Below are 21,147 nucleotides of genomic sequence, written 5' to 3' on the forward strand. Positions count from 1 at the left end.
ACATGAGTGTGTACACTCATCATATATTCTACCGCACGGCAGCAATACTTAGTAATATTGTGTTCTGGTTTTAAGGACGAGTGAGCCAGTGCAACTACAGACACAGGGGACGTAACATCTTAGCTCCCAAGGTAGGTATTAGGTAACGCAATGGCAATGTAAGGAATGGTTAATATTTCTTACAGCGCTAATGTCTATGTGATACAAAAAAAGACGCAAATGCTCCTTGATTAGCCTCTTAAAATGTCATGCTCGACAAATGTTAGCGCTACGCTACGTAGCGCGTAGCAAAGCGTAAGACTAATAGTTAAACTTGCTCGCGATCACAACATATAATATATAGTGATTTAAAGTTTCTTAATCTGTGTAAACGTGGACGTCCTCAAATCATCTCTATAACATGATCAAGATATACATTTGCGATTTCATGATTGCGATACGATTTTACTTGTTCACACTAAAAAATAATATATATGTAAAATATGCAACCTATTCTATCAAAGCTGCGATGAAATTTTTAGTTCATTGATATTTCATTGATCGTTCATTTTTCACGCAAAAGCCCTAATTAGGTATTCCTGAGATATTTCATACGACTATAGAAACAACAGTTGCATATAAGAAAATCTTATGCAAATATATAATAAAATAATATTTGCATAAGATTTTCGTAAATTCAACGAAATATTTTAATTTATAAACAAATTAATAATTACTATTACTATCTATAAAAACATACCTGCCACATAATAACGAACAATAATAATGAAACCATTATGTTTTATTGCTAAATATACCTATAGAACCTACAAATTACATGAATTAAATTATAAACATTTTTTATACGATACACGATTAAAAAAAATTGTCGGCTTAGGCTATTTAAGAAAATTTAACTCCAATTTGTGTACGGTTGATTTATATATTTTAGTAATCCGTTAACGGTGGCAATGACCTTCAATAATGCCCTTTTTTAGAAACTACTAAATCTTGAATCTTTTTATTGTATCTTTCTTTTTACTCCAGCCATATATGTTCGTAGTACTCCATAACATTTTTAACTGGGATTTAATTTATAATTTGAATTAATAAATTGATGAGTATATAAATAATACGACGAATGTATATAACCTACCATTACCTACCTGACCCAAAACTATGACATCAACACAACTAATTAGCTAAGCAAAACTTTGAATTGAACATAAATGCCATATTTCAATCGATATATATTTATTGGTATCATCCGTTACACATCGTGACAGCAATCGCGAACTAATGGTTCGGGTCAAGGCTTATAACGTAATCGAAGTGAATGACTGGAAAATGGTACAGATTTAATGTTATTAAAAATCTTATATTTAATCATTCTTGTTGTCGAGAGATTTATTTTCATTTATAATACGAAGGCGAACTGAAAAACAGACCAAATTTTTAAACAACCAAATATTAAGCATTCCTTACATCGAATGCACCTCCAAGGGAAGCGGTGAAATTATATCTCATTAGTCAATATTATACTGACTCACCCTTCAAAGTGAAACACGACAATGCAAAGTAATGTTGTTTATTGCTAGAGTACATGATTGGAGAGCTGTTACCTACAAAACCATACCGCTAAGTAAAAAATGTGCATTCTGTGACAATTAAGTACATCATCGTGGAATTTTTAGTTTTAAGTATAAATTATAACTTAAGCCATAACATAAAGTTAAGTCTTTATCGATAGCAGTGACATTATTACTTTTTAAAATACTGTAGAAAGCAAATACACAATACGTTGGTAATTAGAGCCATTTATAAAACAGTAGCTGTAGTGTGAGCAAATAGAATTAACGACTACACGAAGAAAATAACTAACTTCAATGTATGGTTTTTCGCGACATTTATTTTAGAAATTACAGTATTACTAATAAGAATTCATTTAATTTAAAAATGCTTTGAGCGCTTACTTCCGAATGGACTACACTTCAAAATAATGTTAATAATATAACTACATATACATATAAAAGTTATTCCAAGTTGCGAGTATATCAATAAGTATGTACGTATGACGTTGATGACCTGAAACTACTAATGTTGTCCAATTACAAATGAAACTCATAAATAACATTGTAAGCTTTTCTCGCAACCCTATTTCCATATACCACCACTAGTGGTGTGCGGCACGTGGCCAGTGGTCAGTAGTCGCGTCGCGGACCGGTCGATCCGTGGACATGTACACCTAGTGAGCTGCCGACACGGAGTACCTCTTCTGACGCCATGACTGAGGATATTCCAGGTTATTCTTTTTTTTTTGTTAATTGTCACAGATAGAATATTTAGATTTTTTTTAAATTTCATGCTAAAAAGTGTTTTGATTAAATCTAAGTTATAAGCCGAATGGATGAATGAGGAATATATATATTTTTCAAATTATTTATGAAACGATTAATTATTTTTCTATTTTACCTGATATGGCCCTTACAAAGTAAAATGGAAATGTTTTCTAATGATATTTATAGTTTCCTCAACTGGTAATTACTATTGATTTTTTTCTAGGAAATAGGGCCGTGTTTTGTAAACAAATTATTTTTAATGCATTTTTTTTTGTATTTGAAAATTGCCTATCCGTGTATTTCATAGGCTTATGGCGTTTCATTTTCTGTTTTCTAAATTGTTTTAAAATTATTGAGCCGGTGTTAGCTTCATGTTTTAACAAATTTGTAATTTGCAAATTTAAAAGTTTTCACAATAACCTACTCATATGACCTACCAAATTTATAACAATTTGATTGTTAATATTTATACTAAATCAAATATGATCGTCTTAAATAACGTGATATAAAATGAAAAATAAAGAAATATTTCGTGCCACTACGCTTTACCTTTAGAAGAACTGTTTTAAAAAATATTTCTTGTAATTACTACATATTAAGTTATTTTTCGCCAGCGTTTTCATATACGGTAATGTTTTCTTTTGGGAAACTTTTATATTAAAATCTTTAAAAATATGGAAAATATACTTAACTTTACTCGAGTGAATGTTAGTAGGTATATTTTATTAGCGGAATCATGTTTTATCCATATAGCATGGAAACATGCAATTTAACATTATAAGCTACAGTATTGTAATTCTAAATACTATAAGTATGTATTTCCATTAATTGTGAATGTACAATATTATTTTACGACCTTTTTCTTTTGTGGGTTGTTCATTCGTTTATACAAGTCTCAAATAACAATCAAATATTATTTTATATGCAAAAACAACCGCTTGAATACGTGATACAATTGTTTGGAAAAAATATATCACTATATTTATTTTACATACTATTGTATATTAAGTAAGACAAAACATAAATTACACAACTGTCCGGCACGCAAGACATCCGTACCGAGATACATACGCAAATATATTATATGCAGTATTTACGTACATTATTAAATAGCAAAGATGAGAAGACATTAACTTTGAGCATATGTAAAACGAATTAAAGAAACTACACTTAAACAATAACAGCGGAAACAAGTTCATGAAAAATAACAGTAGGTATATAATTATAAAAAATACATTTTAGTATTTTAGATACCAAATAATCTTATTATTACTACATAAATTGCCTGCGTTAACCTTGAGAAATATATTATGATTATAGATTACACAGAGCAAAGATATAATCTAGCTACTAATTTGTATACCAAACATATCTAGCTACCAAAATTTTAAATTGGGTGTCAAGTGTGGCAGATGCCTAACACTCAATATATGCAACGGCTACGTCTTACCAGTAGACAATGAATGTACTCTGTTATTTATGGCTTGTGGGTTCGCTTTAATTTATTAACGTTTATCTACTATGTTCACAGGAGTGAGTTCACACTTCGTATAATCGATTGCAGCTAAATGTAAAAAAAATCTTGAAACAAAAAATATCTTTATTTATACCTTCCGAACAACATTGTATAGCTACAAACATGCAACTTACGAGTATGTGTATGTATATTATTAAAATATGTTGCACTTACGTTTTACTGACGTGGTGGTTAGGTTCATGCAAAACCTACATTACTGTGTCAGGGTTTTTATTTTTATTTTATGGTAAAACAATAATGCATTTTAAAAATATACAATTAAAAAAATCACATTTTACACATCTTTTATAGGAAAAATATTACATTAAATCCACATAACCTTTCAATTAACCACAGTAGATGTAAAGATTAAATACTTTTTGGGTATAGGACGATCCTTTTCTTTAAATATATTATATATGTATACATACAAAGTAGATACATCTAGATTAAAATAAATTAAGTACGTTTTTAGTTTAAGTAGATGAAGAGTTTTCTTACTTTTTCTAACCAACCTACATACATATGTATCAAACAGAATAAACTACATATGTTTTTTTATGACTAATCTTTTTTTTTCAAACGTGCATTAATCAGGTCGAATATCCGGCTATTTGGACTCATAACTAACCGAATATTCCATAATCCGATACCCAACTCCTCACGAATTTACTTCAGAGGTATCATTGTCTCAACGAATAGGTAAGGTTGGCAAAAAGATTTAATCCATACATGAACAAAATATTGCAAGGCTTAAGTTTATTCCGAATATTTTATACATAATATTTTAAATTTTAATAAATAGGTATGTATATTTATATTACACGTATATGTTAAACTGCGAGTCATAGTTCATAACTTATAGCTCACGCGAGCATAGGTTTGTTAATTCAGAACAAAAGAAAGCAAAATTTCGGGCTCGATACCGATCTCTGGCTTCAGTATGAGTAGTCAGGCAAGGTCAAGGATAGGAAGTAACGGCCCAGCTAATGGACTTAGGCTTAAGCAGTCCTCTAAGGTTCTAAGTAGAAAATTATTTATTTTACTTAGAAACGCTGTATTGTTATTAACAACTGTGTTCTTAGAAAAAAAATGGGTTATGTTATTTTAATCGTTCCTTGATGTTCTAAGATTCTTCGATATCCTAACGAACATTGACTGTTGAGAGCAAATACCTTTAAATTTTGACAACCATACAGTTGAACTAAATTTCTTACTTAAATTGTTTATATTAACTATATGCCAATAGTTTTTGCGATGCTTTTTTTTATACAATGTTTCACAATGGGTTGCTCTCTATTTTTTTTTATCCATGTCCAACATTGAATAGTACTTGTAAACCAATATTTTTTTTAATTTCATTTTGTTAGTTTTACTTTTATACTCATATAACAGTGATTAGACCATTTGCGTAGGTATTTTATCGGAAGGTTTAATTATGGTAATTTTATAAAGAAAAGAGTAAGGACGTCATGCGAAAGGTTAAAAAGTCAATGGCAAAATAAAACTTACTTTCATGGGGCGGTGATTTATGATTCGGCCAAAACTATAATAGAAACGAAAACGATGATTATCACGTGAAAATATATTTTAGTTATACTAATTTATTTCTACTTTAGAGAATACATTATATGATTACATTTAAACATTTAATTATATAAGAACATAAATATTATATAGTACCGAATATAATGGAAAGTGAGAACGAATTTAGCGACAATTTCTCAATTTTTTTTTGGACTGACCTGGCAACTATTACTATGGTACTAAATTAATCATGACTATAAATGCTAATGATGAGGCTAAAACATCTTATATGTGATCTTATATTCATTTTAATTAATTTAAATAAGGGAAAGTTTTGTCATACTAACATTTTTTTTATTATTCAAAAAGTTTGTTATTTTAGCTAAGCATATATTTTTCTTTCGTACTTAATTAAGCCCAGTAGTATAACTTCCGCATACCTTATAATACCAGACTTAATATGTAGGTGCATATAATCATCGGCCTATATACTATATACGCTGACAAAAGTAAGTAGTAGAATTCTACTGCTTCGCAAAAATGAACCTCTTATTTTATATTAGAGTAACAGGCGTTAGTCTAATATATATCTTTGTTTGCATTTCAGAAACCGGAGCTGTTTTCACATTCGGCAAATCTCACTTCGCCGACAATGAGCCGAGCCACTTCTTCATTAAGAACGACCCTATAGTTGCCATATCGTGCGGTGACGAGCACAGTGCTGTCATATGTCGTTAGTCTTTTGATAATCAAATTTATAGCCTATTTTTTTTTTTTATTTATTTCTAAAAATATAGCAGCCGGTCGAATTGTACGTGATGATGGTTAGTGGTAATCCCTATATGTAAAAAGCATAAGTAAATAAAGTTCAAGGATATTTTATGCCCATATTATTCCAGCAACGTAAAACACGTCCTTAAATCTGCAATCAAACAAATCAAATTAATGGCTGCAGAATAACTGATGGTGATTGAGATAGTGGTTCAGTAGACAAGGTCATGTTATATTTAATTATAATATATCGGCGGTTTTACTAAATTATTTCATGAAATCGTTATTTTATCGTTTATCTTAGACATATTAAAAGAGCTATTAGGATACAAATTAACTACAATTTTCTTTTTTTTGTAGAAAATGGTCGTGTTTTCGTTTTCGGCGCAAATGCTTGGGGTCAGCTAGGCTTAGGCCACAAAGACGAAGTGACGCGGCCCAGCTGTATCAAATGGCTTAAACCTCATCGAGCTATATTCGTAGCCTGTGGGAGGGCACATACAATTTTCGTCACAGGTTTGAAGTTAATTCATTATTTTGAGTTGATATTATTGACTTTAACTTTTTTCCTAATATATTTCGTGAAAATAATAACAAAACCTGGTGAATGACTACTCAATATAAATATTTTTATTTATCTATAATAATTGAAATTTGATTACAGATTCCAACACTATTTACTCTGTCGGTTGCAACGACGAAGGGCAGCTTGGCACAGGAGACATGGAGCACCACAGCGTACCACAGTCTGTGAATTTGGAAATTGCTCAACCTATCAAGCAAGTTTCTGCAGGAAGCAATCACACAGCGTTACTTACTGGTAACGACCAAACACACTTAATCACTTGAGCAAGAATTTATAATTATCACAAATATACAACTTAAACTTATTTGTTGTATATTTGCATATGTTTATAAGCAATTCATGTTATGTTTGTAGGTTTATTTAATATTTTAATACACAGGTATAACATACAAGTGAAACTCTAAACCATAAGTACTATTTTATTTCTAAACCTAGACGACGGTCGCGTTTTCGTCTGCGGTTCGAATTCGGAAGGTCAGCTCGGGCTGGGCGAGGACGCTCGCTCGTGCGTCTCCTTTACCGAGCTTAAATTTATGGAGAAGATCGCATTCGTCGAATGTGGATATTATCATACTGTATTCATTACGGGTGAGTCCTTACATCGTGCATATATTTAAAAGTGTTATATAAGCAGTATTATATCGTAAGTATAAATAACAAGTAAATAAACTTTGTTACTTCAGTATTCACACTAATGAAGAAAGATATAATAACAGTGACAATTATACTTCAGACAATCTAAGATTTAATTTTTAGAAAAACTTTTTGTCGGACAAATTATATGATTACAGGTTACGCACAGTAATGCTTAGTTCTTTTCTTTTCGCTTGTGCAATGATCAAATCTGGACTGATACAATACAGACTTATACTCCCTATCATTAACCACCCTTATGTTTAACATTGATAATATTTTTTTTATTGTAAATTCAATTAAGCTGCCAAGAATAGCACAGTAGTACGGACTGCTTTATTTATACTTCATTTAAGTTTGCTTTGATGTTTTCAGCCAAAGGCGCAGTATTTATAACCGGTGACAATGAAAACCAAAAATTAGGTATTCCTAATATGCCTACAACGGTCTATGTTCCGCAAGTTTTACCACTGGAAACTGAAATAAAAAGTGCATGCTCTGGCGCCAATCATACATTTCTTTTATCCATGGACGAGACAAAAATTCTCGCATTTGGATCAAATGAAAAAGGTCAATTGGGTATGCCCATGAATGTGGAGAACGTAACAGAACCAACTGAAATTAACATGGAACAAATGTTTGATGGGTATCAATTAAAACTTGTGGCTTGCGGCGCTATGCATACCGCTTTCGTTACAGGTAAGAATAAATTTTATACATACACGGACATTTAAAAAAAATTACTTCTTATGTTTTGAATAATAAAGTATTAATTATTGTAAAAATAAAAAAAACTCAATATTTTCGAAACACTTTATAGATAATGGCTTACTTTATACTTGCGGAGAGTCACGGCACAATAAATTGTGTTTGGAGGAAGTCGACGACGCAAATAATTCAAACGAAGCACTTCCTAATCAATACGCAGCAAAGCGGGTCACCGCTATGAATGGATTTATAGTAGACAATGTCGCTTGCGGCGGCTGTCACACATTACTTACCGCCGTTAAAGGTTCTAACGCAGACTTCACTAACAACGATTTCAGTATAATCAGTGAGGAAAACAGACATATTTCTTTAACTGAACTACCTCCATTACAAAAAGTTCCAACAATGAATAAGACAGATGAACACACGAAGGACGATATAACAAATTCAAATACAAATATAAAAAATAGTAAAGAACAAATAAACGGAAACGGTAATGAGGAAACAGGATCAATCAACTCATTAGAAGCAAATGTTAGCGATTCTCATATTGTAAATATAAATGACCTTGAAACGGATAATGGGAGCATTCATGGCATAAAAAATTTAACCAACGATGGAGATGTTTCAAAAATTGAAATAGAAAAAGAAGTTGAGAATGTTTTAGAAACAGTAAACACAGAAATTAAAACAGGAGAGGATAAAATAGATATTATGAAACATGTGGTATATGAGACAATTCACACAAAGGCAGAAGTAGTTGAGGAAGTGTTAAAGAAAGCCATTGACATAAAATCTCCTGGTTTTCATTGCGACGAGAAAAAGGTTTTAGAGCTCCCCGATAAAATGACAGAAATCACTAACTCACCACCACCAAAAACGCCTATAATACAAGATTTGTTAGATATTCCGGATATATCGCAAATGAGTCCAAATTTAAGTAAGCATAGTGATGACGGACAGAAAAGTGAAACGGGACAGTCTGAAAATGAAACTATACCTTGTGGCTCTGATAAATCAAGTCCTCAAATGGGTAAAACTAAAACTCAAGCCGTAATGCCGATAGTAAGAAGTGAAGACTACATTGATTCACACGAAGATCCAATTCATTGCGAGGACTCGGACGTAGTAGTCAATAAAATAGAAGAGAAAGGTCGATTCGCACGCATATTTCAATCGATTAAGGATAAAGAGAATTCCTGCATGGGTAAAGGAAAGGTTATTGAAGAAAAAGTTGTAGGTATTTATCATAGGATATATTCATTTTTCAAAAACACTTTACCCAGCAGTGGGGTTTTACATAATTTTACTCCTTATTAACTGTGATAAATAATTGAACTATTCACTTTTATAACAAACTTAGACGTTCATTATAAATATCACAAAACTAAAAAAAAATAACATCAGTTGTTTTTTTTTTTATTTTACATTTGAATACCTTACGCTTAGCCTTACGAATAGCAATATAGTTAACATTTTGATAATTTTTTTTAGAAAATGTCCACAAAGGAATAGATACTGCGGAAGAAACAGTGCACAAGATAGAGGAGAGAGTTGAGACGGAAATTCGAAACCAAACTAATTCACGAACATGCACAATTTTATAAGCACTTTAGTGTAGTCAGTGTTTGTCTTCTTAAATGTTTAACAAAAATAAAAATTTTTATTCTTACAACTATATATAAATTTTTTTTTCAACAAAAAAAAGGAAATACAAATAATAATAGATGCTTATCTATTAAAATTAACGTATTTAATTTATATACGTAATATTAAAATAAAATACTATATACTATAATTCGGAACTGCGAATTAGTGAAAAATATTAGTAATAATAGTAATATATAATTAGTGAATAGTATTCACTAAATCCGAATAGATAAATAATGTTAGTTTAGTACTCACAGTGCAAGAAACCTTGTTTGACCTTTAATAATATTTAATTCGATTCATTATAAATATCTATATATGTCAAATACTGTAACATGTTTTAAAATAGGAAAAGATTACAAGACCCCAAAATAGGGTAATCTATTTTTACGTAGGAGAAATCCAAGACATAACAGGTTACTCGAATTTTAAAGCGTCATTATTAATTATTACCAACTTGTCGTAAAATTAGAACTATATTGTTTCAATGTTGTGTTATAATTTGGCCACCCCAACTACTTACTCGTCTTGTTTACAGCCCAAATGTACCCAAAGAGTTAATATTAATTTAATAACTACTGATGATGATTTCATGTGATGATTTTGAATTTATAATTGATTCACATCGGAAAGAAACGAATAAAAACTCTACAAAATTGTATATTACTTTATACTAATCATTAATATTTATTTTTTTAATTTTATGACAACCGCTTCCCATAAATCAAAAGACTAATAAGGGCTTTAATACTTATTTTTCATTTATAAGTATGTGTGAATATTGTCATAAAATTTTACATAGGTTAAAAAGTGAACAAGTTTTTATTAGTATTATGTGCGTGAAAGTAAATTTTGTTTTGGATGCCCAAACTAACTTTTAATTTTCTTCCAATTTCCTCAACAGCTTCTTTGTTTCTCGAATCAGATACCCAGATTCCTAAAAGTTACGATTATTACTTATTTTATTGAATTAATTTACAAGTTTCGATGGTTTACTTAATATTCCTATTACTTTCGGAGAGTCAGAGAAGCAAAAAATCTGATACGTAAAATCAAAAAAGTAATTGCAAAAAAAGGCCACAGAGATTAGGAATATAAAATGTTTTTTTTATTTTAAAAATGACCATTCGTCGCTATTGTTCGTAGATATTTAAAAATATGTCCTCAGCTTTCTTCATATCAAATTATGTTAAAATCAGTTCAGTAGTTTAGCAGAGATTAGGTACGTAATAGATAGTTACTTTCATGTTCAATTATATCAAGGTAATGCATTAAATATTTGTATTAAAAAATACAGTCCAAATACAAGTAAAATATTATTAAAAAATCCAAAAAAAATGTACGATAAAATCTTTAATTGTATAAAAGAAATTATAATAGTTTGTAAATAGGGATATTACCTATTTTACTCTTCTGACGTATACTCACAACTGTTCCGCAAATAGCGTCGGTATTCTCAAAGTTATTACCAATCAAAAGAAGTACCTAAAACCAATATACATCATAAATTTATACCAAGATATTGATGATTTGATAATGAGCCTATTTATTTAATGAGTCTATATTTGATAAATAGCCTAATAATTTGGTGATGTAGGTAGATATAAAAAGAATTAAAAAATGACATTACAAGTGAATCACAGCATTTATTTAGTTATAACAATATAAAGTTCAAAATGAAATATAAAATAACCTAAGTGTTATTACATATACTAAAAACCAAACAAACGAACATTCTAGAAGCAATAATTGTCATCGCATTTATAATAAAGAGTAATTTAAAAGTTAGTCAAATTTTTGTCCACGTCAAATGTATAAAAAGCAAGTTAATATTTCACAGCTAGGCTGATGCTGCCAATTAAAAACCCAGTATATCCTTAATTGAAGACGAACCCAGCCTTGTGATATCCCCAAACTTAAACTAAAGCAGTACAATAGAAAATTATTTACTTGGTATATGGTCACCACAAATCACCATCACCACAAAGAAAATGGCTATACATATTTAAAATAAATAAATAAAATTTAAAACATACTTACCACATACAACCACACAGAGTCAAGATCTGAGTTTTGTCTTCTTTCAAAATATGTCACCCACCGGCCACCGAATTTGTTGGCCTTGTCTTCCCACATAGGACGAATATCGTTCTTGAATATAGCGTATTCTTGCCCAAGATCGAGTTCAGTAGGACATTTCATATGATGATACAAACTGTTACAAAACACACTAATTTATCAATACGAGAGGGTTTTTATTTCTGATTTATGTTTACTGTGTAGAAAATATTTAGTGATAACTTTAAAAAAATCATAATTTTATTAATAATATTATTATTTGCCTATAATCTTAATAACATAAAAAAGTTTTAAAAAATCACGTATAGTTTACGAATTCAATAATAATTGTTACCTGTACAGGTATTTAATAATGAGATTGAAATTAAAATCAATCCTAAATAGTAAAGCAAAACCATCACATCTTCTCTTAAGGTCAAAAAGTGTAGCCTATAATCATACAAATCACAACTGATTTAGCTAATTTAACGGTTAATAAATTGTCACATTATATTCTATCAATAAAAGTTTCAAATCTTACCACCAATAATCTTCAACTGTTTCAAACGTAGTCAGTTTTATAAGATTTTGTTCCCAGACAGACTTTTTATTGGTAAACATCCAGAAACTCCAACTATTATTTAAAGGGTGTTTTATTCCTTTTACCACATCGTTATTTTTCTCAGAATCATAATTGACGATGACCTGAAATTATAAATCAAATTATAGTATATATAATTGAAGGTATTATTTAAGGTAATTTTTGAAAGAAAAATCTATAGCCAAGGAAAAAATGTAGCCAATCGTTCCCTATCTATCCTTGGTCCTGCCAATTGGTCCTGTATACGTCGAATCGGCGCATGAATGCCGAAAACTATATGACTTAAATATATGGAATATAAATTCCATATAATCAATTATTCTTCAATTGCTATAATCAGTTTATAAGTATATCAATTCTGAATCACGCTAAGCTACTTAAATAGCAAAACATGAATGTGTATAATGTGTTTATATATGTACGTTACGATACCACTTCGACCGAACCGCAACTGGATCGTAGTGTTAGTAGCATATGAAAACGGAAAAACCGCAACAATTTCGTTTCGATGATATAGATAAAATAAGAATTTGTTAGCAGAATTGTTGTCCTTGGTATGTTTTCAATGTTGTGGAAAAATCCCTTTAAGGTCATTTGGTCAAGAAAATGCACTTCTAAATGCATATTAAAAATAATTTCAATGATTTTATGACACAGAATTTTGCTAATGCTTTATATAATTATAAGCCTTTTTAGGATGTTCACGATTGAAGAAAATGTAAGCGATAGAAAAAAATGCCAAACTTTTTTAAAAGTCATCAGATTTTAAAAACACTTTAAAACTTGTTTTTTATATTGTCGAAATAATATTATCTATCAATACTTCTTATTTCTAATTGTACCATAGAGATATAAAAAAAAAAAAACATGTTAATCACAATTTTTTAGCTAGATAATAAGCGCAATATAAACAATTCTGTTTGTACGTGCAAAACTGGATTAGCAAAATAGTAAAATTGAAGTAATATAAGATGGATGAAATGAGATCTCTGATTTACTTTATTTATCTTTTATCCACTTTATACGTTTATCATTTATCCATGAAACACGACGCGACGGTTACGCGAAGAAAAGATTAAAATGTTACTGGCCAATTGACTTGTCACTCGCAACTTCGAAGTGTGTAGCTTGCGAAGTCGAAATCTTGTTGTATTCTGATTTAGACAGCTAAACATTTTACCAATATAGACAGCTAAAAAATTTTCACTTCATTTCGTTAGTTCAGGGAATCAAGAAGGAAAAATCAAGGAAGAGTTTGTTTTTATTATAATTCAATGGTGATCAAATCTATTATTTTCAAATTAATTTTATGTAATAACTGCCCCTTTCTTACTTTTTCGGATACTGACGGAGTGTGAGTGTTATAGGCCTCCTATATCTATTTTTTAACAAACATAAAGACTAAATTTTGTAAAAAAAAAAATAAGCAGAAAATTTTATGCCAGGTAACAAAATACATATAAATTCATCATTCATTCATATATTTAGTAGCTTGGGAAATAATTTAGGAAGAGTACGAAAAATCAAAATAAAAATTGAAAATTGATTACGGCTTGTTTATAAGGAAGTACGCCTCAACATTAAATACAATATTTAAAAAAAAAGTGAAATTCATGAAATTTTTAAGAAAGAAAACAGAAAAAGAAATAAATTATAGTTAAAATGCGTGACAGAAAATAAAAAAATAAATAGAAATAATTGGATAAATAAATTGAAAAAATGACGCAGTTTTTTTAAGTAATCATCGTTTACCAAAATGTACGTGCATGAGTGATTATTACAATGATCGACCAAAGTTAACGTTACTCAGTTCGAGAATATCGAAACGGCGAACTAAATAAGTATCTTATTACTGTAATAACACCGTAACCAGCATAGATCTACCACCCGTCTATGTCTGCGTATGATAGTAGGATCCCCGAGGTATATATCGTGAAACCACACATATTTCACAATGTCATATATCGTGACACCAGGACGCCCACCGTGGGGAAGTTCATCCGCCATCTCCCACTCACGATGTTCGCTCGAGCGGACAAGTGTATGCCCCCACGGTATAGCACCGCTGCATGCTCGACCAGCAGAAGAGCGTCATCTGCCTCGGTAACTCCGACTATTGCCTGACATATGCTCCGTGGCACACATCGATGGCAGCTTCGATTGGATGATGACAATCACCGAACTTGACTAACTACCTGGATAAAACAACCACCCGAATATGACGACCAAAATGGAAAAGACAACCGCTGAGCTATTTAGGCCTTAACTCTAACAGGTCAAATTTAATTAACACAGTAAGACATCCTCGATGCCCGTACCAACTAGGCCTAGGCATGTAGGAAAACTCTTAACTCTTTATTTACAGTATTTATTAACTACTGTTATACACTGATTTTGATGATTATTGATGATCAACTTTTTTATAAATACCTATATAATATTTGTAATTATGTAATAATGCTGTAATTGTTAACAAAAATTTATGATATGATTATCAATTTCATTCATTTTAATTGCTTTCGTCAAAAAGTGGGGGGGTATGTGGGACTCGTCGGTGCCCTGGACGCCAGGTGCGCCCCGGTACACCGGAATACCCACTAAAAAAACGTGCGGTACTAACTCCTCTTCGGTTGGCGCCACGGAATCGCTTTCGCACGCTACAGTGACGCCCCGACAATTAATGAGCTTAATTACCTACGTAACTGCTTTACTATGCTTTTAACAAAATCCATCAAAATAAATCTTTTATCGCAACAGGCCATATAGTAACATGGGAATAATTATACTGATTAAAATCCAACGGATGCTATGTTTTAAAAAAAATACAGTATGTATAAAAAATATATTACATAATTCGTTACATCATAAATTCTATGATACTCTAAATTACAGAGTTAGCAGCACTGGCCATGACGTCTGTCAGTTGGTTAAGCCTTATAAAATGATAACTATTGTCTGTTACCTCAACCGTACCGATCAATCTCTTTCGTGTCTTCTCCATCCTACGTGACATTGGCGAAATAATCTGTGCCCTGTCGGCACAACTAAAAGCCATTAAACTAAGAATTAAATTGAATTGAATGATAACTATTGACACACTCATAAAACGATATAATATAAACTGTAATAATACTTTGATACACTAGGCTGCCCGATATTATATTTCGACACAGCAAAAAAAATATATAAAACATACGAGAACTGAAACAGAAGATTTTCAAATGAAACATAAATAGCGTTCGTGTGCGTACGCGCCTGAAAAGTTATTTTTCGGCGTAATTAAAAAAGTTTTGAATGGATTGCAAACAGTTAATTACCCACACAAATTTAAATATTTAAAATTGAAATCTGTAACAAAATAACCATTATAAAACAAGATACGTGTAAATTTCTATATTTCTTGCAACTTGCCATTTAATTGCGGCACTAGATTGCGCGCGCATCATAAAATTTCACTATCATTATTCTTCCATAACGCGCCAAATGAAGTAAAACTTCAAAAATTCATCGTATGTTCCTAATTAGTGTCGAACGACTTTACATTTTATTTCACTGTACTGAATAGTTTTGATAATATGTTAAAAGTAATAGGTAAATAGAAAAAAAAATCAACAGTTTACGACGGTAAAATATTCGTTACTTTGTATAATACACTTTGATTTGTTACAACCAATTTTAATTAAAAAAATATATTTATTTAAAACTTTATTTAACGCAACATTGTTACAGGTTATATGTAGATTGTAGTTATAAATACAATTCTTACCTTTTTTTCTCGTTTACTCATATTTGCACCTTTGTATAATTCGTAGTGATTATATACCCTTTGCTTTTGAAAGTAACTACAAATGACTACTACTACTAATTTAGCTAACCTAATACTTTATACTAACTACTACCTTTGTGATTGACAATTGATACAATAGTATAATAGACTAGCGTATTACTATATTTAACAACAACCATTTAACAATAATATTTAAAGGGATATCCCATTCATGACATTCAACATGTGTTGCAATATTAGAAATGTATATCGAGTAATAACATTGAAAGTATTATTATTTAAAGTATTATATTAAATTACTAACAGTATTTAAAACGGGATATTTACCATTGTTCACGAGATCTCGTGAACAAGACATTCGTAGATAATGTCGAAATATCGAGCTCCACCAAATAAAAATAAAAAACATGGTAAATATCCCGTTTTAAATACTGTTAGTAATAAAAATAACCATGTTAATTTAAAATCTTATTATATAAAATTGTTATTAATACTTCATAAAATTAATCGGTATTTTTGAATTTTCTAAAAATAGCTTTATTTATAATTTTCATCTTTGTTTTATTTATATTTTTTGTACAATTTATTCACTATTTAATTTCTCATAGGCGCAAAAATTTTAAGATTAGCATTTTTCATAAATATCACAATATTTAGTTTTTTTTTTCGATTGAATCTTATAGAATTGAGTGAATGAGATTGATCATGTCTCATCTTTTAATATTTTAAATAAAGTCTTAGCTAAGTAGATAATATAAATATTTATGTAGGATGTACAACTTTGACTTTTTATTCTTCTCGAAACAAAATTAGACGGGATGCAAGTTTTGTTTTATTTCCACATCCAGCTACTTAAGAGGGCGTTCAAGTATTACGTAACGCAATTTGGTGGGGGAGGGGGTGTCTCGTAAAACGTTACGATGCGTTACAGGGGCGGGAGGGGGTCTTTCTTACAACAGGTTACGTAACTTTTTTTTTTAAATAAAAAATTAGGGAATCAAAGCTCCCAAATTGGCAACCATTTTCATTTACGTTTCACGGGGAATCCCTCGATTGAACAAAAATGATTCATTTTTGTCCAACCTGTGGAATCTATTTCACATCTCACAAGAGCATTCAAATGCACTGTCATTACGTGCATGGCAAGACTGTCTGCCATGACCATTGTGAAACTAGAGTACAGCCGCAGCGCCTTGCTACCAGAGCGGCGAATGAGCTTCTCTGCATTGTGCATCGTTATGAAACATCGTCTGAGGATACTGACTGGCTCGACGAAGACGAATTTGATGCAAGTGGCTTAACAATTCCAGAACCGTCTACGTCTGCACGCCAGGTGAGTGATGAAAGAATCTGAGTGGCTAGCAAACCCGTGGGCAGAGGAACAGTAATTTCATTCGGATTGTTTTTATAGACCTACTTAGATACTTGGTTAATAGTTGATTATTTTTTAATTTTGTTAAGAATACGATTTTATTTCGAGTAAAATGTTTAATTTAGTTTTGTGGACCAAAAATCTCTTGTTTTATTTAGTATTATTACCGCAGTCAATTAAAAATATACCAAAGATAATAACTAAAACATAACTTTTTGCGACTTTAGGGTAAAAATGGTCACTTAAGTGTTACGTAACGTTTAGAGGGTACAGAAAAACGTTACGTTGCGTTACAAGGGGAGGAGGGGGAGTCAAAAATCTGCAAAAATTGCCTTACGTAATACTTGAACGCTCCCTAACTTCAATGGAGATTTATTTGCCTTTTTCGAGCGAAAGACTGATTGGTGGATGAAAAACTTTACTCTAAAAACAATTGCTATGGTTATGCATTAAAAAAAATAATACGCTTAAAAAAAATTGCAAGTTAAAACTAATTGGACAAAATACGTCAAATAAAACTCAAACTTATTTTAGTAATTTTTATATGAAATACCATAAATATTTCTTCACAGACAGACACAAACAACAATTTTAAAATGATGTATGTTACCATATGTTAGACAGATTATAAAGTGCAACAATTCACTGCCTTGATAACTATAGGTGCTGGTTAAATAAAAAATATGAAGTAAAACTCAGTGGATCTTCGGATACAAATATTGATATTAGTTTTGTATGAATACATACTTACATCTATGTGACCTCAACAAACATACTTAAGCACAGCTTCAGTACAAACTTCAGACTTCCATTTTACTTTAGCATTGAATTCATCATGAGAGTGTAAAAATAAACTCTCTTAAGATAAACATGAAACGTCAACGTAAATACTACTTCTGTTAAATAAAAACTTTTATTCTAATGCAATGACAGAGTGCAGTATGTATTACAACTTTATTACTAGCTACAAAACCAGCCAATAAAATCTGTTTCAGTTATGCTGTCTGCCATTGCATTTTGTATACAAATAATTTATAGTGACTAAACAGTGTAAAGATTCTTGGTAGCGGAACTGTGCTTGACCATGGTGTCTCTATGAAGTTGGAAGCCAATAACTCCGTGAATACCGAGTTGATCTTTAAGTTTTCTTCCAATTTCTAGATTAGCTTGTTGCTTAGAAGTGTCTGCAGTCCAAATAGCTGTTTTTGGATGGAAAAAAATGTTATACATATAAATTATATACATACTACTTAAAAATTAAAGTTGTTTTATGAAACCTATAATTTTTTTATATAATCAAGATCTTTTTGAAATACAGACAAACAAAATTTTTTTCTGCACTATTTCTTTATCTTTGTTTACATTTTCTGTAAGTAAGATTTTGTACAAAAATATTGTTGTGTAATATTTATTCAACAGGTTATATCTGTAAGGGACCCCCCTTACACCTCACCACAATCCTGTAATGTAACAATCTAAAATTTGATTTAAAGCATTATGCTAGACTACATCACTGACTGACGGGCATTTGCCTATAATTAATAGATCATACAGATTTTGAGCATTTGTCTTAGTCATACAATTTGAATCATTGCTTGGTTAATTTTTTCTCACCTGAACTGAACTCTAATTCAATCTGTTACAATATAGGAAAATTCTCCCAGTGAGGATCAATCATCCTAATATAGTCTTTATATAAAAAATATTGGTATTACTAAATTATTACATTTAATTACTCTTACCTATTTTGTCAAACTTTGGCCTGACATTTACAACTGCACCACAAATTTCTTCCGCATGCTCAAAATTTTCACCAATTAATAGAAGAACCTTTATTAAACCAAAATTAATATACGATCAATTTGATAAAATGAATATAACCAAACAAGCCAAACATAATAAGTAAAATAGTTAAATTATAATACAATAGGTTTATCAATAACATAAACCAAGTAGTTCAAGGTTCAATTAAGAAAGTAAAGACACTTCTCTATGGCAAGATATACATACTCAAAATATCTTTAAAAAGGAAACCTGTATAATAACATATTCACATATCTTTCTGATCAACCACACCAAATTGAAAACACAAATATAATTGCAGTGAAAACAATACTTACTACTACTAACTACTAATACTTGGTACTTGCCAAGATTTAACACAGGTAAATTTAGTTTAAGATGTTATTTATTTGTACAAATCCAATAGTAATTTTATTAGAAAAGATACACTTATTTTTATTTAAGTTGATTATGTTCACAAACGTTAATAACTATTACAACCATCTTTAGGGCTTCACGAGAATACTTTATATGCCGATGCTGTTATGTCACCTAGCTTTAATTTATTTCCTTTTTCCAATACTCAATTTTTTTTAGAAATTATAAATTTATATTGGTATGAAAACCTAGAAATAGCTACTAAGCATAATTAGTTAATACTGTATCAAATACTTACAACATCTAACCAAAATCGATCCAAATCTGAGTTACGTTGTTTCTTCTCCAGGCTTATCAACCATCGGCCACCCATTTTGTTCGCATCATCTTCCCACATAGGACGAATGCCTTGTTTGAACACAGCATAATCATGACCCTGACGGAGTTCTGAGGGTAATTTTATGTGGTGGTACAGTCTATAAAAAGAAAACCAGTAAGAATATACATCAAATCAGAAAAAAAGTACTTTCAAATTCATGATTCTCTATTCTATGTAATATACAAACTATAGAGAATTATAAGTTTATATTATCATTATTTTAAAAATGTTATGTGAGTAGTATCTTACTTAAAACTTAAGTAAATTAACATAGACCAATATAAATTAATAAAATAATATTAAATAACTATAAATTATTGATAAATCATTATTACTATCACTTTCTTGTTATACCTATTTGGTATAAAAAAACTTTATCATTTAATATGTTCATAATTTAATTAATAACAAATCTTTATCATTTTATTAACACTAAAGAACACAACACATTTATAATAAGAACAAATTTGTTACCTCCAGAAATCTTCCACTGTATCAAATGTTGTTAACTCAATCTGGTTCTCTTCCCATGATTTCGTTCTGTCATTGTCATAGAACCAAAGACTCCAGGTGTTTTGGAGAGGATGTTTAATCAAGAACTCGGGAGGAACCTCTGCAGTACTGTTAGTTTTACAATCAGCGCCTGCTGAACCCTTGAATACACAAGTCATTTTTTTTTACAAAACCTAACCTATAACACTATCTTAGACAATAAATTATTTTATGCACTAATTAACTACTGTATATATAACATTGAATTATAACTAAAAACACGGAAACCGATTAATTATTATATGTTCTGCAAACAGGAACTTATGTTATAGTGAAAGTTTAATAAAGCCACATCAGCAAAGTTGGACAAGTTTATTGAATGTACGCGTAAAGTATAGATGTAAAAGAGGGTATATATTAAAATATATCCTTAAAATATAATTTATATCTACCTCAACGTCTTCAGCATTGTTCCCAGCCATGTCACAAAAATCTTTCCCAGTTCTCAATTTTTTTTAAAAGACAAAATACAGTGTTGCTCGTTACAAGTTTCGTAAACTGTACAGATTAAACATAACAAAAAATATTC

At 30.4% G+C, this 21,147-nt stretch overlaps 3 protein-coding genes across 4 annotated transcripts; 1 reads left to right on the top strand and 2 right to left on the bottom strand.

Moving 5' to 3' along the window:
• The first annotated feature begins 2,040 nt into the window (after positions 1–2,040).
• LOC113396381 (X-linked retinitis pigmentosa GTPase regulator-like) lies at positions 2,041–9,738 on the top strand. Of its 2 annotated transcripts, none has more exons than XM_064215245.1 (8): positions 2,041–2,281; positions 5,969–6,094; positions 6,493–6,648; positions 6,797–6,952; positions 7,154–7,306; positions 7,727–8,050; positions 8,172–9,295; positions 9,554–9,680. In XM_064215245.1, exons 1-8 carry the CDS (start codon positions 2,263–2,265, stop codon positions 9,572–9,574), a joined length of 2,079 nt encoding a protein of 692 aa, XP_064071315.1. In that variant the 5' UTR covers positions 2,041–2,262; the 3' UTR covers positions 9,575–9,680. The 2 variants fall into 2 exon arrangements, with proteins under 2 accessions (XP_064071315.1, XP_026490083.2); XM_026634298.2 differs by having other exon boundaries at positions 2,050–2,281; positions 8,172–9,299; positions 9,554–9,738.
• Positions 9,739–10,496: 758 nt separating this feature from the next.
• Positions 10,497–12,460, bottom strand: LOC113396393 (eukaryotic translation initiation factor 4E1-like). Its single transcript, XM_026634312.2, has 4 exons — positions 12,309–12,460; positions 11,750–11,924; positions 11,110–11,194; positions 10,497–10,646 (listed from the first exon to the last, which is right to left on the bottom strand). The coding sequence occupies exons 1-4, from the start codon at positions 12,386–12,388 to the stop codon at positions 10,513–10,515; spliced, it is 474 nt and encodes a 157-aa protein (XP_026490097.2). The 5' UTR covers positions 12,389–12,460; the 3' UTR covers positions 10,497–10,512.
• A 5,592-nt stretch (positions 12,461–18,052) lies between these two features.
• On the bottom strand, positions 18,053–21,142 carry LOC113396377 (eukaryotic translation initiation factor 4E1-like). The gene is made up of 5 exons (XM_026634293.2): positions 21,011–21,142; positions 20,541–20,719; positions 19,986–20,163; positions 19,270–19,357; positions 18,053–18,726 (listed from the first exon to the last, which is right to left on the bottom strand). Exons 1-5 carry the CDS (start codon positions 21,038–21,040, stop codon positions 18,569–18,571), a joined length of 633 nt encoding a protein of 210 aa, XP_026490078.1. The 5' UTR covers positions 21,041–21,142; the 3' UTR covers positions 18,053–18,568.
• Positions 21,143–21,147: the final 5 nt, after the last annotated feature.

Source organism: Vanessa tameamea, chromosome 6 (assembly GCF_037043105.1).
Source record: "Vanessa tameamea isolate UH-Manoa-2023 chromosome 6, ilVanTame1 primary haplotype, whole genome shotgun sequence".
NCBI lineage: Eukaryota > Metazoa > Arthropoda > Insecta > Lepidoptera > Nymphalidae > Vanessa > Vanessa tameamea.

Excerpts from the sequence above, each read along its gene's own strand:
- LOC113396381 (XM_026634298.2), top strand. Across the intron at positions 6,953-7,153 it reads TCACACAGCGTTACTTACTG|ACGACGGTCGCGTTTTCGTC; the intron begins GTAACGACCAAA and ends TTCTAAACCTAG. Across the intron at positions 8,051-8,171 it reads GCATACCGCTTTCGTTACAG|ATAATGGCTTACTTTATACT; the intron begins GTAAGAATAAAT and ends AACACTTTATAG.
- LOC113396393 (XM_026634312.2), bottom strand. The coding sequence starts at position 12,388 with ATGTTTACCAATAAAAAGTCTGTCTGGGAACAAAATCTTATAAAACTG. Across the intron at positions 11,925-12,308 it reads ACAGTTGAAGATTATTGGTG|TTTGTATCATCATATGAAAT; the intron begins GTAAGATTTGAA and ends GTTTTGTAACAG. Across the intron at positions 11,195-11,749 it reads ACTCTGTGTGGTTGTATGTG|GTACTTCTTTTGATTGGTAA; the intron begins GTAAGTATGTTT and ends TATTGGTTTTAG.
- LOC113396377 (XM_026634293.2), bottom strand. The coding sequence starts at position 21,040 with ATGGCTGGGAACAATGCTGAAGACGTTGAG. Across the intron at positions 20,720-21,010 it reads ACAATGCTGAAGACGTTGAG|GGTTCAGCAGGCGCTGATTG; the intron begins GTAGATATAAAT and ends TGTGTATTCAAG. Across the intron at positions 20,164-20,540 it reads ACAGTGGAAGATTTCTGGAG|ACTGTACCACCACATAAAAT; the intron begins GTAACAAATTTG and ends TTCTTTTTATAG.